The sequence below is a fragment of the Eubalaena glacialis genome, chromosome 19 (genome assembly GCF_028564815.1).
Source record: "Eubalaena glacialis isolate mEubGla1 chromosome 19, mEubGla1.1.hap2.+ XY, whole genome shotgun sequence".
Classification (NCBI taxonomy): Eukaryota; Metazoa; Chordata; class Mammalia; order Artiodactyla; family Balaenidae; genus Eubalaena; species Eubalaena glacialis.
The window spans coordinates 1,525,201-1,552,953 of record NC_083734.1 but is presented as its reverse complement, the minus strand read 5'-3'; the positions used below and the strand labels follow the sequence as shown (position 1 = coordinate 1,552,953).

Below are 27,753 nucleotides of genomic sequence, written 5' to 3'. Positions count from 1 at the left end.
AAGAGACTACATACACCTCCAGCCAAGGAAGCCCTTGCATACATAATACACATTTACAGACTCTATTTTATCCGCAACATACATAAGAGTCATTAAGGAATTAAATGCTACAACATCCCTCCCAAAGAGATGAAAATGATGTGTAGTTTGTCATGATTAAGTAAAGATAGGGTAAGGAATTAATCCACAGGCCCCAAGTCTAGAAAATTAAAGCAGGCAGGGGTAAAACACCTCAACACCCTGGAATCACCTTCTAGACAGCCCGGTGGGTGCATGACTCCTGAGCTCTCCCAGGTTGAGCCACTGAGAGTGGAGAGCCACCCTCCACTTCTCCTCATGAACAATAGCCCCTGCAGAGGCCTCAGAGTTTACCTTGAAAGATGGGTGTTGTTCACACATCAGGCAACACTGGCAAAGCACTTACCACTTCTGCACATGTGTTTTTTAAAGTTCATTATTTTGGAAAACTAAGTTAATGAAATGGTCGACACAGAAGAGGTGCCTTGCTCATGCAGGCTAGTGGACTGGGCCTTCAGACTCCCAGATGATTCTACCTCAGAAGCAGGTCTGTCCAGTCAGGGCATATTCTTCTCTGCAGCTGTGAGGTGGGGTGGGGGCGGGGGTGAAGGAGGGGTGGGATTATCCCACAATTTCAACTAAAGTAGCGCCAGACTGTATCAGTTTTAAAACTTGTATTAAGTTTCTGTGCAGAATTCCACTGAAAGACAGAGGTCTCCCAACCTGTCTGTGACAGCACCGGGAGGGCCCAGTGGAACGTGGTGCATCTGCAGGGCCCGGGAATGGCTTCTGCTCTGTAACAGCCCGCACCTTGCTCACAGGCTAGCGTAAGGATGAGAACACTTCCCAGTTCAAAGCTATTTTTCAAAACTACCAGTTTTACCACGGCAAGCACAGGACTGCAGAGGAGCAGCTGAGCAGAGGAGGGGACGGAAGCCCAGGCTCACGGTGGGCCCAACACCACCACGAGGCTTCTGTGGAGGGAAATCAGGCAGGCAGGAGGCCCCGCTCAAGGACGCTCAGTCAGAAAGAGCGGAACCAGAGTAAAACCCTTAGTTACTGGACCCCAGACCAACGCTCTCTCCCTACACCCTTCAGGTTCCCGGCACCCTGACACAGCAGGCCTGCCTCTGTGCCCTGGAGGCTGAAACTGCGTGGAAAAGTACGAAGGCCGAAGCCAGGCCAAACACGTGACGGGTTTAAAAATAAATCTAAAGACATGAGACTAATCCGTAAAACATCAGACGTGGGGAAGCTTCTCCGCAGCTCGGACAGACACGGGGCTGAGTACTGTTCTGATTTCTACGCATCTCTGAATGTCCGTCCACACACCCGGACTGCAGGCCTGAAGTTAGTTTAGTTCAGCGAGCTGGAAGGCACATGGGAACCTCCTAGAGCTGCCAGTCTGTGGCTACAGACAGACCCGAGGGGTGGGCAGGAGGCCAAGAGCCAGCCTGGCCCTCGGCCAGCGCCACCTCCCACACCGCATGCAGAGCCGCCCATCACTAGACACAGCGGGGGAAGGACCCCGTCATTCTCCCAGGAGGCGTCTCACCAGTTCACAAATCCCAGTTCTGTCACTCATAAGTTGAGTGATGCCACCATCTCTCGGGGCCTCAGTTTCTTCCGTGAAACGGAGTAACAGTATCTGTCAAGCAATACTGCTGTGACCATCACGTTAGAGGTCGTGCCTGAAGAGCAAACACAGAGCACCGGGCTGAGCATGCAGCCCCTCCCCAACCCTGTGACCAGCAGGATGGTGGCCAAGGCCCCCTCTCTCCTCCCAGAAGACTCCTCTGACTTCCCAGTCCGTCCACTGCCCTGAAGAGCGTGCGCACTGCGGTCCGCTTGGTATTTAACCCTCACGTGTCCACGTGGGTCCCAACAGGCTGTGAGCGTCACCGTGAGAGGAACCTTCTTTTGGCCGTGTGTCCTCCCCCACGGCCCTTTGCTACGGACACAACAGTCACCGTGGTTACCAATGACTCAGACGCGTCGGCCTGCCTAGGAAAGCTCCAAGCAAGGGGGAGGAGAGCCAGCGCTTAAAGCAGGGGTTCTCCAATGTCTGTGCTTCTTAAAATCGCAGGGAGTGGTTATTTAAACTGTGGCTACCTGGGCCTTGCCCTCAGGAGGTTCTGAGCAGGAGATGCGATGGGGACTCAGCTGCAGAGGAGCGAGAGAACCTCAAAGACAGTCCCCACTGGCAGCAGGGCCAAGGTGAGTCCTTCCCCATGCTCCCCTGGGGCCCAAATTCATCGAGAATGAAGTGGGCAAAGGTCCTGGGATCAAAGCAACCTCCAGGACTTGGTCCTACAGGAAGAAAAATGTAAAGGAGCCAGAACCCTAACCTGTTAGCACTCAGCGTCCTCTGAAGAGCGTTCAGACCAAGCCCACCACTTCACATGAAAGCACAGACCCCAAGAGCGACTTCTCAGGCTGGAGCGTCTCCTCCTAGGGGGCTGACAAACCCACAGCTGCCCTCGAACAAGGCACTACCCAAGGGCTAAAAGTGTTCTCCCTACTATGTGTAGGGATGTGAAGCACACTGAAGCCCTTGCAGCATGGCCCCTGTGAAGGCGCAAAGCTCTGGTCTGTCCTGACTTTCTAGGAATCTCAGGGCAGAGGAGGGGGGAAGACACCCCACACACCTGCCGGAGAAGCATGGGTACAACCTCTGCACGGTTCCCACAAAGGAGAGACCCAGGGTCAGTTTGTTTCAGAGCAGAAAGAGTTCAACAGCATTAGACCTTCCAGAATTTTGTGTTTTTTAAATAAGGAGATTCTGGGACTTCCCTGGTGGTCCAGTGGTTAAGACTTCGCGCTCCCAATGCAGGGGGCCCGGGTTCAATCCCTGGTCAGGGAACTAGATCCTACATGCCGCAGCTAAGACCCAGCACAGCCAAATTAAATAAATAAATAAATAGATAGATAATTTTTTTTAAATAAAATAAAGAGATTCTGACATATGCTCTGACATGAATGAACCTTGAGGACATTATGCTAAGTGAAATAAGCCAGACACAGAAGGACAAATACCATATGAGCCCACTTACAGGAGGTCCCTATAGTCCTCAAACCTGTAGAGGCAGGAAGCAGAAGGGTGTGTGGTGGGGGCTGGGGGAGGGGTGGGGAGTGAGGGTTTAATGGGGACAGAGTTTCAGCCTAGAAGATGGAAGGGGCTCTAGAGAGGGATGGTGGTGATGGCTTCACAGCAACGTGAACGTGCTTAATGCCACTGAACTATAATCTTAAAAATGGCTAAAGTGGTAAATTTTGTTGCACATACTTTACCACAGTTTAAAAGCAAACAGCAACAACAACAAAACATGTTTTTGCCTGGCTTCCAGGAGGAAAAAGGAAGAGAAGACGAAATCAAGAGACAAGGCTGCCAGAGCTCATCGGGCACAGTCCCCCCCCGAGCCCCAGAGCCTCACAGCCCAGCGGCTCCACCTGAAACTCGGCGCCCTGGATCCCCCTCTGGATGTGGAGCTTCTTCAGGAAAGCTTTCTAGTGACCCCAGCACCTTAGCTTTACATCAGTCCCCAAAAGCTCAAGGAAAGTAGCAGAATTTGGTACACGAACAGGCAGAGCACAGGGGGAAAAAACAAAAGCAGAGGAGAGAGAGAGGCAGCAGCCTGGGTTTCTAGATTCTTCACTCTGTCCACTCCTGAAGAAACAGAGGCGCAGCCAAACTGCTCAGGCTCCCACTTGTCTGTGAGGCTGCCCTGAGCCCACCTCACCTCGGCTTGCGTTTGGGAGTTTTTTTTTCCTTTTTTGGGCAATTTGCCTCTCCTCCACACCCAACAGTTACAGGGTATGTGGGTGTATTGAGAAAGAAATTTCCCAAAAAAGGAAAAGTGACTCCCGAAGGTTAGTCCCATCTCAGAGCCGCCTGGAAAAGAAAGGCAACAGTCACCCCTGGAGCCAGACTAGCCTGAGGCCCCAGACCCAGCAGAAGAGCCCACGCAGGAGGGCCTCTCGAAGCAGCCCTCCAGGCAGGCGCTGACCCAGGGACTGCAGCCCTCCTCCTCCAGGCCTCCTGGCCACCACCATGCCCCTCTGGGTCCCCACCCTATGCTCTGGAGCACATTCTCCTTTCTGCTGAGGAACCGCTAAGAGCTTGGATGCAAAACGCACCTAATCCCTCTCCCAGGAGCGCCCAGGTCCCACCTCCTCCCCACGCTGAAACAGAAATCCTGCAGCAATGCATTTACAAAGTTGATTATTTCAACTCAACAAATATTTACGAGGTCTGTGCTATCCAAACCCCAGGTCAGACGATAGGAAGGTACCAAAAACTATAGGGGGCCCAGCACTGAAGAAAAAAGGTACCATCCAGTAGGTAAGATAACATTTAAGCAAATGAAAACAAATAGTAATACTGTATGAAAGTCCAAATAACAATTTGAAACAGATTGTGACTAAGTGTTAAGGTCCCAGCCATAAAACGCTAATTTATTACATGCAATAGATTCGCTGGGGAGGGATGGGGCGGGCGGGGGAAGGGGGAGAGCTAAAGCTAAGCTTGGCAGCAGTGGCACGATCAGCAGTGGCTACGGGCTGCTCAGAGCTGCTGCTCTTGGAGACCAACACCGAGATGGGCCTATTGTACAGGCACAGAGGTCTGAACTGCCCTGAGCTGCCACAGGAAGCGGTGCCTACCCACTCCCTGGCAGAGAGCCACACGAGCAGTTCTGCTGGCCCTGTGGTCGCCTGATGTGCAAGAACACCCCACAGAAACCCCTCCCCACCAGGAACAGGCCCATTCCTATTCCAGGCCCAGCATGCACCGTCCCAGCCAGCAGGCTAACCCTGCCCATTACCTCCCTCACTCCCAGGAAATCTGAGGGGTAGGGCCTTCTGAACCTTTTAAGAACAGGGATGATAGCAAGTCGAACATTTTAATTTAAAAAAAAAAAAAAAAAAAAAAGTAAGCCACGGACCAGGTCACACGGGGTCTCTCAGCCCAGCACTGTGGACTTGGGGCCGGATCACCTTCTGCTGTGGGGCCATCCTGGGCATCACACTCTGTTTCGCAGCACCCTGGCCTCCACCCACTAGGTGCCAATAGCACCTCTGCACCCTCGTGCCGCTGTGAGACTCAAAGATGACTCCAGACATTGCCGGGCGGCCCTGGGAGGCACAAGGTGCCCAGTTGAGGACCACGGCTCCACTTCTAGGTACTCAAAGAGGAAAATTCTGGCACGGCTGGAACTTCGTTCGCACACAAGTCTGCACGCACAGTGTTCTGCTCCAGGTGGAGGGAGTCTAGGCTTCAGGAAAACTGGCCTCTGGGTTGGGGAGCGGCCACGAAGAACAAGGCCTGACGCAGACCACGGGGTGGGAGAGGCCGCTCCAGCCCCACAAGAAGGAAGCCCGCCCGCAAGCGCCCACGGCAACGGCCGCCAACGCCGACCACCGGGCGGCCGGCACCTGACCGCCCCCTCAGCAGCCTCCTGGCACAAACGGCCTGGAGGCTTCCTCAGAGCTGCCCGCACAGGGCCTTCCTAACGCAACAGGGAAAACCACGTCGCTCTAAAGGTATTTCAACACAACTGCTACTGTTTCCCGTCACTCACAGAGATGATGCCCCTTCACCCCGGGAGGGCCGTGTTCCCGCACTGCAGTCCGGGCCACAGAGCAGCACCGGTCAGTCTCTTCATCCCCACGGGGATCTGCCAGAGTGACCTGGGCCCACCCCTCCACTCTGGGCACCCCGAACACCCTCTCCGCAGCCCCGGTTTTCCCCGGCTTCCTTCTTCTCCATGGCTGGCACGTCCCACCTCTGCCCGAGCAGCACAGGACGGGCAGGTCGTGGGGAGACCGGAAGGCACGGCCGCGTGTCGCCCACGGCTCACGGTCCCAGCCATGCAGGAGCAGCTCTCGGACCAGCGTGTGCTGTGCGTTGGTGCCCAGCAGCCGCCCTCATGCTCGCGCAGCTGAAGAGAACCATGGACTATACCGGACCCCAGCTGGACCTACAGAAAGATTTCCTGACCAGAAGAATCAGTCTCCAAGCCGAGTCCAGGGAATTCTGTTTTTCGGGCTGGTTCATGGCCCGGCCCAGCCTGGATGTCATCCAGTGACCTCCAAGGCCCGTTCTCCATGGTTAGTCTTTGCGGGACTTAACAGCAGTCTGACAGGCACAGGGAGGACAAAGTAAACCTCCAGGCGGGTCGGAGCCCAGCTCCCGCCTCAGGGCGCCTGCCGGCATGACGGCCAAGTCAGGAGAACACAGAGGGCAGTGCTGAGTCACCAAAGGAAATGAGTGTCCAGGTGAATCCGCCCCCCTGCTCCTGCCTCTAGCCAATTCTACCACCACCGGTAGTACCAACCCAGTCGCCTCAAACTACTCTGGACCACAGATGTTTCCATGGCAAAAACCCTCTGTGGACCATCCGTGTTGTACAAATATGCTCAACAGAAAGAATGAAAAAGAAGAAAATTCTTTTTTTGAAGGAACCAATGAGGCAATAGTCAACACAGAACTAGGTATCATACCTATTAATTCCATTCCTAGATATCATACCCATTAACTTGTCACACAAACAAAATGGAAAACCCATCACATCACAAAGATTAAGACCCCACACGGAAACGGAAACACCGATGGCCTGGTCACGTATCAGCTGTGATAACCACCGAACATCCAAGTGTCCCAACAGACTACAAGGTGCTCTGCTCACACTTCCAGAACCCTGCTCTCACCCCTGAAGCAAGGAAATGAACTCTGAAAGGGGTGGGGTCAACCTGTCTTAGACGGTGTGAACAGATGTTCTTGGACAGTCCCAGTTTAACAATGCTGCCCACACAAAGGTATGCACGCACACACACACTCCAATAGAACAGGAAAAGGCACTCAAAGCTTCCACCTTCAATCCTTTATAAAGCTTGGAATTCAGTCATACTTTAGATTAGTTAAGAGACCGATCTCCTTTAGAAAAAAGTCAGGAGACAAAATGGGTGGAAAAAGAAAAGCCAGAATATTCTACCTGGTTGGTAAATACTCATCCAGCCCAGGAAACAAACCAGGTGGGTGACAGGGCAGGACGGAGCCCGTGCACCCTGGCTTAGTGACCGGAACACTAACCCTGTGGCCAGGAGACCTCTGAACATCAAATACGATGAGCGACACCAATTCCAGCAACGGACCTGAGAGGAGCCCTGCACTACGCACGGATCCGCGGGGCTCAGCCGGCACCCGCCCACGCAGGGCGGCCGCACCTGCTCCCGCGGGCCCGCAACCTCCTCCGCTTCTCTCTAACCAGGCGCTCCTACCACCCTGAACAGAAGTGACTTCCTCCCTCACCGTGACTCCCACCCGTGGCCACGGAAGGTGCCTCGAGGCAAAGGTCGGGGCTGTGAGGGCCGCCGCAACCAGCTGCCACACGGGCTTCAACACCTCCAGCCTCCTGAGCAGAAGCCAAAGCAAGAGCGCACAGCCGCCATGGCAAGGCCGCCGCCACCGTGACGAAGGGGCCCGGCGAAGGCCGAGGCCGGAGAGGGGCGGGGCGGGGCGGAGGAGGACACTCACCATCTCATCCAGGGCGTAGCGCAGGAGGCCGTGCTCGTAGAGGACGAAGAACCGGCGCTGCCATTTCTGCAACGGAACACAGAGGGTGTCGGGAGGGTTCTGGCCCGTCTCCACTTGCCGAGCCCCTGCGCCTGACAAGCCTGCCTCTGAGGCACGCTGGCTGCACAGCTTCCATTTCTGGGGCCCAGGGGTAGAAGAACAGTGCCTCGTCAGCCAGGATTGGGCCAGTGGAGAGGCCCAAACCACCCAGTGTGTTCCCGATCACTGAGATTTTAAAAGATGACTGATCTATTTCAACCTGCAAGCTTCTCAGAAAAAGAAGCAGAGGCAATGTCTGGGTCACCTTTTTGTGTTCTTTATGTACCCAGCACAGAGCTTATTACTAATAATGTGTCAATATTAATTTGATGAATTACCTGACATGATATGGGATAACCTGAGAATGCCAAGCACTGATTCCCCACTTCTGAAAAAATCTGGAAAAATGGTATAAAAGGGTTGTTCCAATGACCCACAGGGAGGTTGAAAAAGGGAAAAAGCCAGCCGGGCGCCAGTATTCACAGAGGAGGAAAGAAGTAACAAAAATCAAAACTGAGGAGGGAGGCCAGTAGGAACAACTCTGACGTCCAGGGAGGGAATGACCAGCAAAGGGTGCCCCTGCCCCCTCGCTGCCCTCCACCCAAAGGCCAGGCCACCAGGGGCTGATGGAGGTCCAATGGCACTGACAGTGGAATAGAAAGGCCCTTCCTTTTTGTGGGGGGGAAAATGTCTAGAACGTGAGACTGCTGGTCCCCAAATCCCAAAAATCATCATGAAGATCCATGACCTATTTTCAACATTTCCAAAAGCCCAACGAAATTCATACTTTTACTGGCAATAAGGCCACAAGAACTAACTAAAATATCATGTCTCTTTGCTTTGGGCCAGAATTATATCATTTATAATAATGATTTTCCCATCAGAAGCTGGAAATGGCAATTTTGTATGACCTAAATACAAAAGAGGAAAGAGGGCTGCTCCCTGGTTACTGCAGCCACTGGAACACAGTCGCCCTGGCTGTCCTCACGCCTGGGTGGCAGGAACAGGGCACTCACATGGCCTTGCAAAGAGGACCTGTAGAGGCTGGGCCACCTGGACTCTTCCCGAGAAATATTTCCAAGGCTCCTATTTGTTGTTTTTAAAATTAAAACCCATTCTGGAAGGAAGCCCAAAGACCCCAGATACAAAGCAAGTTCTGTGGGGTACCAAGGCCCCACCCCAGAGTGTAACATTCAGGCTGGGGGCAGCAGAGACCCAGAGGCAGGGCAGAGGCCCTCGGGGGAGCAGGGGATGGGAAGGGGGCAGGCGGCAGTACCTGGAGGAAAGTGTGTGGAAAAAGAAAGCATGTTTTAATTGGAGTCAAATCCAAAGGGGCTCCCTGACAGAGGAACAAGCCACTGACCCGGGACGATGCTGGTCTGACCATCTCGCTGCTCCAGCTCAGACCTGGCCGAGCAGTAGCCTGTGTCCAACAGGACCCACCCGGGGCTGGGTGCCCAGGAGAGATGGGACGCAAGCATCCCATCCCTTAAGACCAACTCCTGCTCATCTGCTGAGCTCGCAGCTGGGGAGGAAGGGAGGGGAAAGAGGGGGCTACAGGAAGAACCCTGGCCCTGAAAGACGTAATGCAAATGTGTGCTGAACTGCCCTTCGGTCTTTTCCATTTAACTGTTTCTAGAGTCGAGCTGACCCACAAAACAGGTAGCACCATGCGAGTGCATCTCTTTTGAATGGAGGGCCAGGCATAACTACTGGGACCTGCAAGTTCACCAAATAGGTAGGGGTTCCCTGCTGATCCGCCATCCCAGGATCCACCATTCAACCCCCCACCTCCGTCCTCCACTCGGTCAGTCTGCCTTAGGTGGGCCCCTCTCTTGGTGAATTCTCCACCCCAAGAATTCACTCTGATGTCCTTACCCGAGATCGATGCACTGGGTTATCAAAGTCAGTCCCATCTGGAGCCAGGAGCAGCCAGCCACCGTAAATGGGTTTTGCCTGGAGGAGAAAAAGGAGGGCAGGTCATCAGTGGCCTTGGACAGTTTCAACGGTCAAGTTAATGACAAGCTGACAAGCGCTCGCTGGAAAAAGAATCCACCTCTGCTCCACACACTCCGTGCATCCCATTCCCCAGCCCCAGGCCAAGTTGCCAAGAGAGATGTTGGAGAGCCTCCTGGCAGGTCTGCAGCATCTGGTGTGGGGAGGAGAATGCAAACCCAGCAGGAGTCTGAAACACCGGAGAATACAGGAACTCCTAAGAAACAGATACCTCCCCTCAAGTTTCTGATCAAGCCACCAGGATCAGGGGAAAATGGCATTTTCTTCATAACCATGCGAGTGCCAATATGTGCAGGCACTAGGGATATCGTGTGACCAGCACAGTCAAAGCCCCTCATCCTGATGGTACAGAACAGGGCCTGGGAGCAGAGACACTGCTTTAGCGATCATCATTAGCACTGGCCAAAGAATCATCAACTCGCTGGTTGTATGACCTTGGGCTGAAAACCCTTCGAGTTTCTATCTTCCCATTTGAAAGGTGAGAGTGATGATAATTATATCTACACCTCATGAATCTTATGTGAGGACTGAAGAGACAATCCAAGTAAAACACAGCCCAGCACAGGAATGCAAAACAGTGCGGCCACTGGGGAAAAGAGTCTGGCAGTTCCTCAAAAGGTTAAACTTAGATATCCCTATGACCCAGAATTCCACTCCTAGGTATATACAACCCCAAGAAAACTGGAAGCAGGTGCTCAAGTAAAAACTTGGACATGACCGTTCATAGCAGCACTATACACAATAGCCGGAAGGTAGAAACAACCCCGATGTCCACAGCAGATGAATGGATAAAGAAAATGTGGTCCATCCAAACAATGTAATGTCATTCAGAAATAAAAAGGCATGAAGTACTGACACGCTACAACATTGTTGAACCTTTTACTTAAAGACGTTATGTTTTAAGTGAAAGAAGACAGGCACAAAAGACCACAAACTGCATGATTCCAGTTATATGAAAGGTCCAAAATAAGGAAATCCATAGAAGCAGAAAGCAGATGAGTGGTAGCCAGGATGTGGAGGGAGCAGGAAATGGGGAGTGGCTGCTAACAGGTATGGGGTTTCTTTGGGGGTGATGAAAATGTTCTGGAATTAGACAGTGGAGTCAGTTGCATGAACTTGTGAGTATGCTAAAAATTACTAAATCGTATGCTTTAAACGAGTGAATTTTGGGACTTCCCTTGTGGTCCAGTGGGTAAGACTCTGCACTCCCAATGCAGGGGGGCCAGGTTCGATTCCTATTCAGGGAACTAGATCCCGCATGCATGCCACAACTAGGAGTCCACATGCTGCAACTAAGACCCGGAGCAGCCAAAATAAGCAAGTAAGTAAAGAAATAAATAAATATATTTTTTAAAAGAGTGAATTTTATGGTATATGAATTATCTCAAAAATTGCATGAGAAAAAAAAAAAAAAAAAAAAACCTGAGCACAGCGTGTGGCCTAAAAGTACTTAAGAAATGTTGGCTATTTTTATATTTTTTATATCCAAGGCGTCCCCCCGCCCCCCCAGACACTGGCAGTAGGAGTTCAACAGGAGCTAAAAGATAAAGACAGACACTCAGACTCCACCTCCCTTTTTTTAGCCATACCCAGCTCCTGAGAAAGGGCTGGGAAAGGCACAACCAGGCCAGTGTGTCCACTGTCCTTTGGAGGGCAGCAACACAAATTAAAGCCCAAACCCTCTGCCTGCTATTTACACACACAGACTATTTCTGGGTAAGCCCTAGGGGTCCTCTTAGCATGCTTTTTATTCAACATTTCCAAATTGGGAGGCCCTGTCACACCACCTCATTTTGAAAAGCTGTGTAGTCTGTGACTCACAGAGGGAAGGTCACTTGCCAGAGGTCACAGAGCATGGGGGGGTGAGACTCTTTTCTTGGCTTCTGCAGGGTCCTCAGGCCCCCAGGGGAAGCACTGGCTTTTCCCTGTGAACAGAAAGAAGGGCTTCGGGCAAGGGGTATGGAGTGGGCTGAAGGAAAGAAGCGAGACTGGCATTGATGAAACATGGGGGGACTTCCCTGGTGGCGCAGTGGTTAAGAATCCGCCTGCCAGCACAGGGGACACGGGTTCGAGCCCTGGTCCGGGAAGATCCCACATGCCACGGAGCAGCTAAGCCCGTGCGCCACAATTACTGAGCCCACATGCCACAACTACTGAAGCCCACACGCCTAGAGCCCGTGCTCCACAACAAAGAAAAGCCACAGCAATGAGAAGCCTGCGCACTGCAAAGAGTAGCCCCCGCACGCTGCGACTAGAGAAAGTCCACGCGCAGCAATGAAGACCCAACACAGCCATAAATAAATAAATAAATAAACAAATTTGTTTTTTTAAAAAGATATACTAATGTCTATAGGCAGGAAAAAACATTAAAAAAAAAAAGAAAGAAAGCAACCGGGGAGTGGGTGCTGGCAGGGGACCGAGAGTTAGAGGGACACGGCTCAGAAGGACCATGGGGTGTGTGGAATGACATGCTGCCTGGGAAAGCAGAAGCAAAGAGAACAGAGGTCTGTTTTCTCAGCAAACACCAGCGGCACCCAGCCATCCCCCAGGCATGCGAGCACACTTGGCCTCTCTCTGCACACAGGACGGAGAGGTCAGTGCTGGGGGACGACCCCGTGTGTACCCCGGCCAGGTGACTCCCCCACATGGCCGCTGGGCCTGCAGTTCCCTGACCTGTAAAATCAGGAGGTTAGACCCCAAGGCCGTGTCTCCTCTGTTTCTGTCTGGCTTTGATCGCACATCACCCTCCTCGTTTCTGGCTGCAGGGCTTTGGGGCGACTTCACATTATCAGCTATACCTACCTGTCCTTTCCTCAAAAGGGGCAGTGGGAGACCTGCGACTGGCACAAGTCCCTCAGAACCTGGCCCGAAATCAGCATCGTTATTCACTCAACAAACATCTACTCGGGGAGCCTGCCAGCATCCACCTCACTTGGCCATGACTTCCATATACGGATCACCCCAAAGGGGACCCATCTCAGGTGGGCAGGTCGTCCTAAAAGGTGGGAAGGCTGGGCCAGTAGAGGGCACAGGGCAAGAAACAAGTGCTCTAGCAGCCTGGGAAGTGGGTAACGTTCCACAAGAGCATTTATTTACCAAGGCAAATCCATAGTGACAGAACGCAGACGGGGGTTGCCCAGGGCAGAGGGGATGGAAGGATTGTGGGGAGTGACAGCTACAGGGTTTCTTTTGGGGATGATGAAAGCATTCTAAAATTGATTGTGATGATAGTTGCACATCTCTGGGAGTATACTAAAACCATCAAATTGTACACTTTAAATAGGTCAATTGTATATGGTATGTGAAGAATTATCTCAATAAAGCTGTTTAAAAAAAAACACTTACAAAGGCCTATGTAAGGCAGTGAGGAAGCAGAGATAAATAAGAAACTGCTCCTACCTTCATGGGTTCACAGACCACAGGAAATGTAAACTAATGAGTCCTTCTCCCAAAGCCAAGAAAAGTCAAGTCTAAGCTAAGAAAGCCAAGTCTAGGGAAGGGGGTGGGAGGGGGAGGGTTGGGGGGGGGCAGGGATTCACTATGTAAGTTTTCAAGTGACTCTGTGCTCTGCGCCCCCCCGCCCAGCCAGATTGGGGAAACTTCAGTCAAAGAGACAGGGACAAAAGTTTCCAAGGGCAATGAGGTGGTCCCCTGGTTTGTGGGAAGCGAGCTAGAACAAGCTAGACAGCGTCCAGAGGGAAGCACAAGGCAGCAGCTCAGGTCTGCTGGGGCCGGGAGTGGGGCAAAGGGCTAACAGGGCAGACTTGGCGTCCACAGCTGGGTGACAACGAGAACCTCCAGATGTCCAGTGCGCAACGCTAGGGTCGTCAGGGGACAGGAAGGTACCTGCCACCCTGCACCGCCATCCAAGCAAGCAAACAGGGAACAAACAACCTGTGAGAAGGAGGGCGGCCTGGGGCGGAGAGGACTCGCTGGCACGGGCACAGCTAAAGTGAAGACAGAGGCAGGAGCCCGTCCACCAGTGCAGAGCGGCTCGGCTGCCGCCCTTCTTCAACTCATCAGCGCCTGGAACCCCGCCCACAGGCCTGGAGAGCCGCACACCAGGACACCCCGCTCTCCCAGGCAACCCCACAGGCGTGGAAGGGCGCCCCAGAGGTGCTGCTGCTCCCACTGTTTCTCAGAGTGTCTAGAAATGGCAACAGCAGACCCAGCCATGCCAGTGAGTCCAGAAACACCCACCACAGCCTCTGTCCCCATGGGAGAGGCTCACAAGCAGACAGAGGTTTTGTAGGGCAGCATTCCTCCCTCTCTTGCCTCATCTTTTCTGGGGCGGGGCGGGGCCTCCGACAGGCCCGATGGCACCCTCTTCCTGGGAGCCCCCCAATAACCTGACGTACGAACTGTGGCAACCCCAAAGGCGGCTGGCACAGGAAGTGGGCTCTAGAAACTCTTAATGCTATGTAGTTCTGCTGCTGTTTTCTGGCTGGGTAGCTGGGGTTTTACTTTAAGGGGGCGGCAGGGAAAGGAGAAGCAGGTAACTCTTGTCAACACTGAGGACCCAAAAGATGAGACTGAGTTCTGTTTCAGGCAGGCCACCTGGGAAGAAGCACCAGACCTGTGCAAAAGTCACCACCTGAGAGCACCCGCTGAGCCTCTTCCCTTCCGATTAAACTCAGCCATGCCCCGCAAACCCAATAAACCAGAGGCTACGCTTCCGGCTGATCTCTGGGAAGAGACTGCTGGTGGCCTGGGCATTCTCCTCAGCCCAAAGCCCTTCTGAAAATGGTCACTGGAAATTTCTGCTTCAAAATGGGGTAGATGTAATGTTCCCTATGCCTCCCACTAAGTACAAATAAAACCCTGGACACTGTATATAAGACAAACCTAAGAAGACTCGAAACGGTGGAGAGTAGAAGGCAGAGGGGTTGGGAACCTCTGGACCCGAGGAACCACACAGAGGTGTGCACCCCGGGTTTCTTTTTGCCTCACTGTCCCAGACTGGAGTCTGGAGGAGGGGCAACTTGGAAGTGCCAAAGGGCGCAGACCAAAAATCAGAAGCCCCAGTAAAGGCCCTATCTGGCCGAAGAACCGGGGAAGAACAACTTGGCAAAACAGAGAACTCTTAGACAATAACCGTCCTACTCCAGCCGGACACCAAAGAACAGACACAGCCACACCCTCACCCCCACCAGCAGAAGCCAGACTTCCCCTTGCCGGCTAAGAGTCGCCCCAGCACCCCTACCAGGGAGGTGTCAGGCAGTCAGGCAGGGAGCTGGGACTTTCAGCCCCACCCAGCAGTAACAGGTCTCCTCCCTCTGCCTCCTGGGGCAATGTCAGAGGAGGACACCTGGGGAGCTGAACTCCACACCCTGCAGCAGTAACAAGGGGTCTCCTGCCTCAAGTATCAATGGAGCCCAAGTGAGGAGCCAGACTTCTACCTCCACCTAAAAGTAAAAGGCAGCAGCCCTGCTTCCCCTGCTGCAGCAGTGTTAGAAAAAGCCGACCGAAAGAGAAGGAAGGGTCAAACACAACCCAGAGTCACCTAATGTGACACAAAAATGTCCAGGTTTCAATTGAAAAATCACCACGATACCAAGAACCAGGAAGGTTGCAAACTGAATGAACGAAGACAGATGCCAACACCGAGGTGACAGGCATGTCACAATTATCTGATGAAGATTTAAAACAGCCATGCTAAATGGTTCAACAAGAAATTATGAACATGCTTGGAATAAACAAAAAACACAGATAGCCTGAGCAAAGAAACAGAAGCTATAAGAGCCAGATGGAAATTCTGAAACTGAAAAATACAATAACTGAAATTAAAAGTTCAATGGATGGGCTCAACAGCAGAATGACGGGAACCATGGAATGAATCAGTGAGCTGGAAGACAAAAGCACAGAAATTACCCAATCAAATAACAGAGAGAAAACAGACTGAAAAAAATAAATAAGAGAAGAACAGAGTCTCAGGGACCTGTGGGACTATAACAAAAAATCTAACATTTGTGTCATCAGAGTCTGGAAGGAGAGAAGGGTAGGGTAGAAATACACTCAGAGAGAGAATACTGAAAACTTTCCAAACTTGGCAAGAATGGTAACCTATAAATTCAAGAAGCTGAGTGAACTCCAAAGGGTAAATCCAAAAAAATCCACACCAAGACACATTAAAATTAAATTTCTGAAAACTAAAACCCAAGAAAAAATCTTGAAAGTAGCCAGAGAAAAACAACAGGTTTTGGATAGGAGAAACCAAATATAATGATCTGGACTAAACCATGAAGGCCAGAGGGAAGTAGCACAATACTTTCCAGGTGCTAAAAGAAAACAACTGTCAACCCAGAATCCTGTAACCAATAAAAATATCTTTTCAGGAACAAAAGGGAAATCAAGACATTCTCAGATGAAGGAAAACTAAGAGAAATAGTTAGCAGACCTACACTTACAAAATGGTTACAGGACGTTCTTTAAACAGAAAGGAAATGATAAAAGAAGGAAACCTGGATCATCATAAAGGAAGCAGGAAACACAGTAAGCAAAACTACCTGTAACCAGGCTTTCCTTGAGTTTTCTAGATTATGCTTGATGAACAAAGCAAAAATTATAACACTATCTAATGTAGTTCTGAATCATGTAGAGGAAATATTTAAGACACTTACATAGGGAATGGTAAAAGGAGATAAAGGGAGGTACTCCCTTTACTTGCACTGGTAAAATGATACCACCAACAGACCGTGGTAAGTTATGTATATACAATGAAACTCCTAGAAGAGCCACTAAAAAAAAATCTATACTGAAAAAATCACCGTAGATAAATCTTGAAATTTATCATAAAAAAAAAATGAAATTCTAAAAAAACCCAAAAAGATCAAGCAGGAAGAGAAATAAAAATCAAAGAGGGGTTTTCCTGGTGGCACAGTGGTTAAGAATCCGCCTGCCAATGCAGGGGACACGGGTTCGAGCCCTGGTCCAGGAAGATCCCACATACCACAGAGCAACTAAGCCCATGCGCCACAACTACTGAGCCTGCGCTCGAGAACCCGTGAGCCACAACTACTGAGCCCATGTGCCACAACTACTGATGTCCGCGTGCCTAGAGCCCGTGCTCTGCAACGAGAGAAGCCACCACAGTGAGAAGCCCGCACACTGCAACGAAGAGTAGCACCCACTTGCCCCAACTAGAGAAAGCCCTCGTGTAGCAATGAAGACCCAATGCAGCCAAAAATAAATAAATAAATTTATTTTTTAAAAAAAAGATAACGAAGGACTATTACAAACAATTCCACAAATTTTAACTTGACAACTTAGATGAAACGGACCAACTTCTCAAAAAACATAGACAATTTGAATGACCCTATAACTATTAAAGAAACTAAGTATGTAATTTTAAAATTCCCCAAAAAAGAAATCTCCAGGCTCAGAGAGTTTTATTGGAGAATTCTACCAAATGTCTAAAGAAGAATTAACACCAATTATACACAGTCTTTTCCAGAAAAAGAAAAAGTAAGAAACACTTCCCAATTCATTTTATGAAGACAGTATTAACTAGATATCACAATCAGACACGGTACCAAAAAAGGGGACAAAAAAGAACAACTATGGACCAATATTCCTCATGAGTATAGATGCAAAAATCAACAAAGAATTAGCAAACAGAAGTCCACAATATATTTAAAGAATTATATACCATGACCAAGTGGGGTTTATTCCAGGGATGCAAGGCTGGTTTACTATTTAAAAATCAATCAGTGTTATCCACCATAATTACAGGCTGAAGAAGAAAAACTCTGTGGTCACATCAATTAATGCAGAAAAAGCATTTGACAAAATTCAACACCCATTCATTTAAAAAACAAGAACAACAAAACCTCTCAGAAAAGTAGAACTAGAAGGGAACTTCCTCAACTGACAGAGAGCATCTACAAAAAACCTAGAGCTGACATTATACATAATGGTGAAAGACTAAATGCTTCCCCTCTAAGATCAGAAACTAGGCAATGTTGTCCATTCTCAGAACTCTTATTCAACACAGTGCTAGAATATCTAGCCAGTGCAATAAGGCAAGGAAAGGAAATAAAAGATACACAGATTGGGAAGAAGAAATAAAGTATTTACAGATGACACAACTGTCTATGTAGAAAATCACAAGGAATCTATTTAAAAAAAAGAACTCTTAGAACTAGTGAGTTCAACAGGTTAAAGTATATAAGATCGGTATATGAAAATCAACTGTATTTCTATGTATTAGCAATGAATATGTGGACACCAAAATTAAAAATTAAATACCACTTGAAATTGTTAAAAAAAATGAAATACTTAGGTGTAAATCTAACAAAGCATGTACGGGACTTGCATGCTGAAAACTACACAATGCTGATGAAAAATCAAAGAAGACCTAAATAAATGGGAGAGACATATTGTGTTCACAGACTGGAAGATTCTAAACTGTCAATTCTCCCCAAATTGATACATAAGCTTAATTCAATTACTAACAAAAGCTCACGAAGACTTTTTTGCAGATATAGACAAGATTATTCTAAAATTTATATGGAAAGGCAAAGGAACTATTTTTAATTAAAAAGAAGAAGAAAGAGGGAGGAATCCATCTACCTGATTATAAGATTTATTATATATCCACAGTAATCAAGGCTGTGGTATTAATGGAAAGTTAGACACATAGATTAATGGAACAGAGTGGAAAACCCAGAAATAGACCCACACAAATGTGTCCAATTTAACTTTGAGCAAAGGTGCTAAAAGGGACTTCCCTGGTGGTCCAGTGGTTAAGACTCCACACTCCCAATGCAGGGGACCCAGGTTCGATCCCTGGTCAGGGAACTAGATCCCGCATGCCACAACTAAGACCTGGTGCAACCAAATAAAAAAATAAATTTTTTTTTTTAAAAAGAGACTCCATGCGTCCACTGCAGGGGCACAGGTTTGATCCCTGGTTAAGGAACTGAGATGCCACGTGCTGCACGGCGAGGCACCCCCACCAAAAACAAAAACAAAAACAAAAACGAAGGTGCTAAAAAATTCAGGAGAGGAGTGAGAGTCTTTCAACAAACGGTACTGTAGCAACTGGACATCCATAGGCAAAAAAGAAATAAAGCTCAATCTTACACAAAAATTAACTCAAAATGGAACACACACTTAAATTGGCAAATTGGACCACATTAAAATTTAAAATACTTGTTTTACAAAAGGCCCTACTAGGAGGGTGAAAAAATAAGAGTGGGATAAAATATTTGCAAACCACATATCTAACAAAGGATTAGTATCTAGAATATATAAAGACCTCTCAAAACTCAATAATAAAAAAAACCAAACAACCCAATTAGAACATGGGCAAAAGACATGAAAAGATATTTCACAGAAGATACACATATGGCAAATAAATACATGAAAAGATGTTCAACATCATTAGCTATCAGGGAAATGCAAATTAAAACCACACGAGAGGGACTTCCCTGGTGGTGCAGTGGTTAAGAATCCGCCTGCCAATGCAGGGGACACGGGTTCAAGCCCTGGTCCAGGAAAATCCCACATGCCACAGAGCAACTAAGCCCGTGCACCTCAACTACTAAGCCTGCGCTCTAGAGCTCATGAGCCACAACTACTGAGCCCGCATGCCACAACTACTGAAGCCCGTGCGCCTAGAGCCTGTGCTCTGCCTGGGCACCTCAACGAAGAGTAGCCCCCGCTCGCCACAACTAGAGAAGGCCTGCGCGCAGCAACAAAGACCCAACGCAGTCAAAAATAAATAAATAAATTTATTTTTAAAAAAAACACACATGAGATACTACTACACACCTATCAGAATGACTAAAATTAAAAATGGTGACAACACCAAATGCTGACAAGGATGTGGAGAAACTCATATGTTGTTGGAGGGAATATAAAATGGTACAGCCACTCTGAAAAACAGTTTAGCAGGTTCTTTAAAAACTAAACATGCAACTACAACATAATCCAGGAACCGCATTCCTGGGCATTTATTCCAGAGAAATAAAAGCTTACACTCACACAAAAACTGTACATGAGTGGCTACTGTAGCTTTATCTGTAAAGGCCAAAAAAACCCCGGAAGCAATGCAGATGTCCTTCAGCGAATGAGTGGTTAAGCCGTGTACACCATAGAATACTAGTAAGCAATAAAAAGGAAACAACTGGTGATACACACAACCTGGATGAATCTCCAGAGAATTAGGATGAGTGAAAAAAGTCAATCCTGAAAGGTTACATGACGTATGATTCCACGGACATAACGTTCTTGAAATGTGGAATTTCTAGAAATGGAGAACAGATTTGCGGCTGCCAGGAGTTAAGGAGGCAACAGGGGTGGGAGGTGCAGGACGTGTGGTTGTGAGGGACCCTGCGGGGATGCAAGCGCCCTGCATCTTGACTGCAGGGATGTTGAGACCCTGCTGACCGTGACATTGTGCTATAATTTTACAAGATGTTACCACTGCGGGAAAACTGGGGAAAGAGTACACAGGATCTCTCTAGATTTTATCTTACAACTGCACACAAAACTACAATTATCTCAAAATAAAAAGTTTAATTAAAAAAAAATCTACAGGGCTTCCCTGGTGGCGCAGTGGTTAAGAATCCGCCTGCCAATGCAGGGGACACGGGTTTGAGCCCTGGTCCGGGAAGATCCCACATGCCGCGGAGCAACTAAGCCCGTGCGCCACAACTACTGAGCCTGTGCTCTAGAGCCCGCGAGCCACAACTACTGAAGCCCGTGTGCCACAACTACTGAAGCCCGTGTGCCTACAGCCCGTGCTCTGCAACAAGAGAAGCCACTGCAATGAGAAGCCCGTGTACTGCAATGAAGATCCAATGCAGCCAAAAATAAATAAATAAAACAAATAAAAATATATATATTTAAAAAAAAAAATCTACAAACAACAAATGCTGGAGAGGGTGTGGAGAAAAGGGAACCCTCTTGCACTGTTGGTGGGAATGTAAATTGATACAGCCACTATGGAGAACAGTATGGAGGTGCCTTAAAAAACTAAAAATAGAATTACCATATGACCCAGCAATCCCACTACTGTGCATATATCCAGAGAAAATTGTAATTCAAAAAGACACATGCACCCCAATGTTCACTGCAGCACTATTTACAGTAGCCAGGTCATGGAAGCAACCTAAATGCCCACTGACAGACGAATGGATAAAGAAGATGTGGTACATATATACAATGGAATATTACTCAGCCATAAAAAGGAACGAAATTGGGTCATTCGTAAAGACGTGGATGGACCTAGAGACTGTCATACAGAGTGAAGTAAGTCTGAAAGAGAGAAACAAATATCGTATATTAACACATATATGGGGAATCTAGAAAAATGGTACAGATGAACCGGTCTGCAAGGCAGAAATTGTGACACAGATGTAGAGAACAAACGTATGGACACCAAGGAAGGAAAGTGTGGGGGGGATGAATTGGGAGACTGGGATTGACATATGTATGCTAATATGTATAAAACAGATAACTAATAAGAACCTGCTGTATAAAAAATAAATACAATAAAATTCAAACAAAAAAAAAAACCTGTTACTTCAGAATACTCCCTGCACCCACATACGAGCGTTTACCCCTGGAAGGGGACCTATCGCAGCCCCAGAGCACAGAGGCTCCAGCCACAAAAGCCTCTGCAGTCCAGAGGGGTCATGCCCAGGCAAGGCGGCCCTGCATGGCCCTCAGCTGTGCTGCATGAGCTCCACTGGCCTTTCCACCAGCTTCTCCTGAGGCCACAGGCACACATGCATACACCTTCTCTGAGGCCTGTGGACTTGACCATGGCGAGGTTCTTCAGCCCCTTTCCCCCTCGCCACCCTCCTCAGGCAGATCTGCGTTGCATCAAGGACAGCCTGATGTCTCAACTCAGGCCAAGTGGGCGGGCTGCAGGCAGGGGAAGGAGCAAACATCCTGGCTGGCTTTACACAGCATGGTCAAGCTGCCACACGGATGCCTCCCAGACACATCCAGGCCTCTGGACACAGCTGCCCGATCACAACCAGCTCCAAGGCGTCCAGAACATTACATGCTCAGCTCTCAGTTTCACCGTGCCCATCTGAGGCTCAAAGAGAGCAGACGTCAGTGACAGATTTCTGCCAGGTGGTGAAGCTCACTTTTCTGTCCCCTCAGATTCACCCGCCCTCAGAGTGCAGACGGCATTGAGAAAGGCAGTCAGACACGTCACACAGTACGGCACCATAGAGGGAGCACCCAAAACTATCCCTGCAGAAATGTGGGCACCACCTTCCGACCCCCCTGCTAACACCCCATCATCCTAAAGGCGCTCTACAGTCTGGGGCCCCTCACTTCCAAAGTTGACCCCCCGACACAAACACCTCTACTCCATGGACTAGGGTAATTCCCTGTCCCCTGTGCAGGTCCCCTCAAAATCCCATGACCAGGGGATTTTCCTGGTAGTCCAGTGGATAAGACTCCACGCTCCCAATGCAGGGGGCATGGGTTCAGTCCCTGGTCAGGGAACTAGATCTCACATGCATGCCACAACTAAGAGTTTGCATGCCACAACTAAGGAGCTGCTGAGCCGCAACTAAGGAGCCCATGTGCCACAACTAAGGAGCCAGCGAACCGCAACTAAGGAGCCCGCCTGCCGCAACTAAGACCCAGTGCAACCTAAATTAAAAAAAAAAAAAAAAATCCCACGCCTGGATCTTCCCTGGTGGTCCAGTGGTTAAGAATCCCCCTTCCAATGCAGGGGACACGGGTCCGACCCCTGGTCAGGGAACTAAGATCCCACATGGCGCGAGACAGCTAAGCCCGTGCGCTCTAGAGCCCACATGCCACAACTAGAGAGCCTCAGCGCTGCAACTACTGAGCTTGCACAACGCAACTACTGAGCCCACACAGCACAACTAAAGAGAATCCCCGCATGCTGCAACGAAGATCCTGCCTGCCACAACTAAGACTCGATGCAGCCAAATAATTAATAAATAAATAAATACATATATTTTTAAAACCCACACCCCCTTCAAGTACAGTAACCAACCCAAAGCCAGATGCTTACTGAGAACTTCCTGGGGCTCCTCCTGCTCTGAGCTGCTCTTACACTTACACCTCCCCATGGAAAGAAAACCACCTCAGGCCTCTGGGCTTTGCACAGCAGTTCTCTGCGTGGAGGGCTCTTCACCACATCCTGCTGGCAACGGTCTGCTCGCCCCCAAGACCCATCTCCCAGCCCCGTGCCATCTCCGTCCCTCCCGTTTCCACACCTTCACCCAGCGAGGCGCCCAGTGCAAAGCAGGGCCGAGTGATTGGGATGAGTCAGTGGACACACTGAGGCGTCACCCAACTGCTCCCTACTTGTTCTCCGGGTGCTGCTGTGAGGCCTCCCGGCCAAGGCTGGGTGAGCCCGGGCCACACCTCTGCCTTCCACACTCAGAGCCCGGTCACCAGGAGGAACCGGTCCACCCCCGACACTGAGGGACAACCAGCACGCCGATGCGCACGCAGGCAGGCTGACCTCCAGCCGTCTTTCTCCCTTTCCTGAATCCAATCCCCAAGCAACACCGTGTGCGCCACACTGGCCTCGACAAAAGGCAGAAGCACCGCGGGGAAGCCAGCACTCTCAGGGAGCAGCCACGCGGCCACACGTGGCAAGAACCATGGTATTTCCATGCTCCTGCCCCAGGAATCCCACCAGCCAGAAACGGAGCCTAAAGAAATAACACAGAGCAACAAAAAGCTCCACTCACCAATTGGAAGCAACTTGCTGTCCAACAAGTCAATGGCTAAATGAATGCTGATCTATCAACTCTCTAAAATATTACACAGCAATCAGTTATAATTAATTAATTATAGATAACTATGAGGAAGTCAAGAAACCCTCTGGAGTATGAACCCACAGGACTCCATCAAGTCAATGCTCCCCACCCAGAGCCGGGGGCTTCACTCTGCCTCCTGGGTGACCAGAGCCCTCTGGAAGTATTCAGCAGAATTTCCCCACAAGCTGCTCTGAAGCTGCAATCACTCAAGGTATCAGAGATAAAAACATGAAACACATATAGTCCCCAAGGGGCACTCAGTCTAGTGAAGGGGACCAGGGATGTCTCCTTCAGGCAACCAAGGCAGGATGTGAAAATGTGGCTTATGATTTAAAAATGCAGCAGGACTAAGATTGGGAGTCAACAAGAAAACAGCTATTGTGTTCACTGCTGGGATCATGAACAACTCTTGGGGTTTTTGTTTGTTTACTTAACATCATTTTTTGTAAAGTAATGCTACTATATAGCACTTACCAGATTTTTTGTTTTAATTAATTAATTATTTTAGTTATTTTTGGTTGCGTTGGGTCTTCGTTGCTGCGCGCGGGCTTTCTCTAGTTGCAGCGAGCGGGGGCTACTCTTTGTTGCGGTGTGCGGGCTTCTCACGGTGGTAGCATCTCTTGTCGCGGAGCACCGGCTCTAGGGCTCACGGGCTCTAGAGCACAGGCTCAGTAGTTGTGGCTCGCGGGCTCTAGAGCACAGGCTCAGTAGTTGTGGTGCACGGGCTTAGTTGCTCTGCGGCATGTGGGATCTTCCTGGACCAGGGCTCAAACCCATGTCTCCTGCGTTGGTAGGCAGATTCTTAACCACTGCGCCACCAGGGAAGCCCCTAGATATTATTTTTTAAAAGGAAGGGAAGATGTTTGACTGCCCATGCATGCACGCCTTCTGATACAGCCTTGATCATTCCCGGCAGAAGATGAGGTTAGGGAACCCCTGTACTGCACTCTCCACCAACATGACCTAACAGTTCTGGGTAGTCAGTGTAAAGACCCCGGTCTGGGAGCCAGGAGGCCCAAGTTCATGTCCTGGTTCCTTGATTTCATCATTGTGTAGCCCAGAACAAGACGCTATGGCTGTGAATCTCAGTTTCATCATCTACAATAAAAGGAAAATGCATATATCCTTGCCATTAAAAAATTTTTAAATGACATCAGACACAAACACACACTGAGTCACTGAACAATCAATGCCTGAGAGTCAGGGACATAAATCTCAGCATCTACTCAGGCCCATGCACACAGCTGGTGTGTAGAGGCCAGCAGTGCTCAGGAGAATGAACCCCAAGTGTGAAGGGAAGGACTGTAGAGTATTCAAGGCCAGTCCCGATGGACCCCAGGACTCCTGACTCTGAGGGGAGGGGCAAAGCATGCAAACCCCACACAGGCTCCCGCACGCAAGGCTGAACATATAACCTCCAAGCACAATGACCATCCCCATGAAAGTTCTTCAAGAAGAACAATCCCCAAGCAGCCTTGAAGAAGGATCCATACCTATGGGGGCCAGTATCCCAGCTTCGGGGAGATTCCTGGGGCAAAGATTTCTCTGGGCCCGATGTGGGGGGTTGAGGAGCTGCACTCAAGCAATGAGGTGAGGGCAAATGGCCCTTTGGTAGAGGATCCACTGAAAGATCTATGGGCAGAAGGTGTGTAAATTGCAGCTAATATATCTTCTGTGGTTTTGAGGTTGGTTCCTTGCCCTTCTTTTCCACAAAAGAGTTTCTGTGGAAACGCTTCCACACTCACAGCAAACAGGATGTATAATATTTTCTGCATTTCGATTCCAAAAGCAGAAACGATGCCTGGGTAGCAGCCGTCTGGCCATCTTTACAAGCTTGTAAATCATGGGAGATTCCAAGGTTGCCTGTCTCTTCTGGGATGTGTAGATGTTAAGTCAGTAAAAGGAGATGTGAGCAAATGTCCAAGTCAGTCTGAGGCCTCGCCTCCGCCAAAACCTCGCTGTGTCCTGGCCACCCAAAGAGCACTTCATCCAAGCACACCACAGAGGGATGCCTGTCAGCGGAGCTTGTGCCCACCTGCCTGACCCACACCTGGGTTAGCACACACCTCTACATGCCAGTAGGGCCAAGACCCCAGGAACGTGGGGCTTCTCTTTTAGAACAAACCTGTCAGGGCCAACCAGCGTCAGCCATCACTGCAGATCCCTCAAGAGGCCACACCAGGCTTCTCCTCCCAAGGCCACGTGGACCAAACTGTGTTGGAACTCGTCTCTAAGCCTCGTCCAAGGTGTCTCAATCAAGCCCTGGAGAATACTGTCCTATTGCTTTACAGACATTCAGTTCTAGACCCAAACTACATTCCTCCATATGGGCACCACCTGCAGGCACGAGCGTCCAGGGCCTGTCATCTGCCTCTGAAAGTCAGGAGAGGACCATCAGCCACTGCGAAGATATGCACAATCGTGGGGCAGCCACTGTATGCAACTCAATGCGATCAGGACCTAGGGCGAAAGCCCAACTCCCGAGAAAGGAAAGCATCAGGTATGTGGCCCTGAAGACACACACTCCCTCTGAGTGGGCACGTGGGAAGTCTGCTTGAAATGCCCATCAGTTTGCTCTGTTAGTCACAGCTGTCCCCACCGTCACCACAGCCAACACTCACGGCTTACGAGGCGGGTCACTGCTCCAGGCACTTCACGTCATGTACCCTGTGCCACTCTTCCATTTCACATACAAGGAAACCACAGTGTCTAAGCAGGTGTGAGTCAAGGCCACCTGGCCCCATATCTTGCCTTTAACCACTCGACACCACCCATCAGTGAGCCAATCCCAAAAGTAAAGGCTGGTGCCATCCCAGCAGGATGCACGTCCCCAAGTGGGTTACTCTCCTTGGGGGTCTAGTCCTGAGCAGCACATCACTCAGGGCCTCCCCTAGACATCCCTGCAGCTGAGGCCTGGGGCCTGTGTGTAGCGCCAATGCATGGTCCCCGTAAGGAGTTCACTAGAGGATGAACCTCCACAAACCACCCTTCATGGAGCCGCCTACCCAGCTTGGCCAGGCACTAAGGGCTGTGAAAGTAGAGCCTCAAATGTAGAGTAACCCTGTACATTTATCATCCAAACTGGGATACTTTGGGGAATGAGCAGGGAGCCTACTAATTACACAAGGACACGTGGCCCAGAAGAAAGAAACTTACAAGAAATGCAGTTTACCCATCTTTGCTGCCAAATGTCGGGATGCAAAGACAACAAAGCCACTGAGAATACCCACAACGAGACAAAGACACAAAAAGTGGAGCTAAGGGTAAGGAACTCAGCACCAGGGAGCACAGAGGAGGGATCTGGGAGAAACCTCTGTGAGGAGCGAGCAAAGGCAACCTCAGAAATGGAGGTCAGGGGACATGAGACAGGGAGGCCGGCTGGCATGTGCAGAGGCCCACACTTCCCTCCAGAGGCCGCCAAGCCTCACACACAGCCTCATGCCACCCACCCGGCAGCATGTTATGGCGCGGGGTTCCAAGGGGAGAGGGCACATCCCCCAAAATACCATAAGGCCCGGTGTCTTCGGGGCCCCCTCCTCCAGAGCTCTAAACCTCGAGATAAAGCCCCACCCTTCAGCCAAATCAGAAGTAGCACTGGGTGGAGACAAAGACAATAAATACTTGGTGAAACAATGAACCGAGCTCCAGATAATGTTATCTGACGGCCAGTTGCTTTCAGCACAGAACACGTCCATGCTGCTGCCACGCACTTGACCACGGCTGAGCCCCAAGCTGTGCGTGCACAGACACGCACACGTGGGTGTGAGAGGGCGAGGCCAACACCATGCCCGTCCAGCATGCTCCTGGGGGCCTGGGGTAACCAGGACAGAGCGCAGGACAGAGGTAGAATCTGAGGTGTTAGCTACTCATGGGTAGCAGATGTCAAACCAAAAATGACAAAAAGACAGGAAACAAAGATGTCAAATAAAGGTTTGGCAAAATGTGAATTATAGGGACTTCCCTGGTGGTGCAGTGGTTAAGAATCCACCTGCCGGGACTTCCCTGGTGGCGCAGTGTACAAGACTCCACACTCCCAGTGCAGGGGGCCCAGGGTTCGATCCCTGGTCAGGGAACTAGATCCCACATGCATGCTGCAACTAAGAGTTTGCATGCCACAACTAAGGAGCCTGCCTGCTGCAACTAAGACCCGGAGCAACCAAATAAATAAATAAAATATTAAAAAAAAAAAAAAAAAAAAAAGAATCTACCTGCCAATGCAGGGGACACGGGTTCGAGCCCTGGTCCAGGAAGATCCCACATGCCACAGAGCAACGAAGCCCGTGCGCCACAACTACTGAGCCTGCACTCTACAGCCTGTGAGCCACACCTACTGAGCCC

General features: G+C 49.9%; 1 protein-coding gene across 3 annotated transcripts in view; it reads right to left on the bottom strand.

Moving 5' to 3' along the window:
• Positions 1-27,753, bottom strand: part of MPRIP (myosin phosphatase Rho interacting protein) — a 128,376-nt gene that overhangs the window by 85,447 nt on the left and 15,176 nt on the right. For all 3 annotated transcript variants that reach the window (XM_061176573.1, XM_061176572.1, XM_061176570.1), the window contains exons 2-3: positions 9,509-9,586; positions 7,553-7,618 (exon numbers count right to left, since the gene is read on the bottom strand). In XM_061176573.1, coding sequence (XP_061032556.1) covers positions 7,553-7,618; positions 9,509-9,586 — 144 coding nt within the window. The remainder of the gene's footprint in view (positions 1-7,552; positions 7,619-9,508; positions 9,587-27,753) is intronic.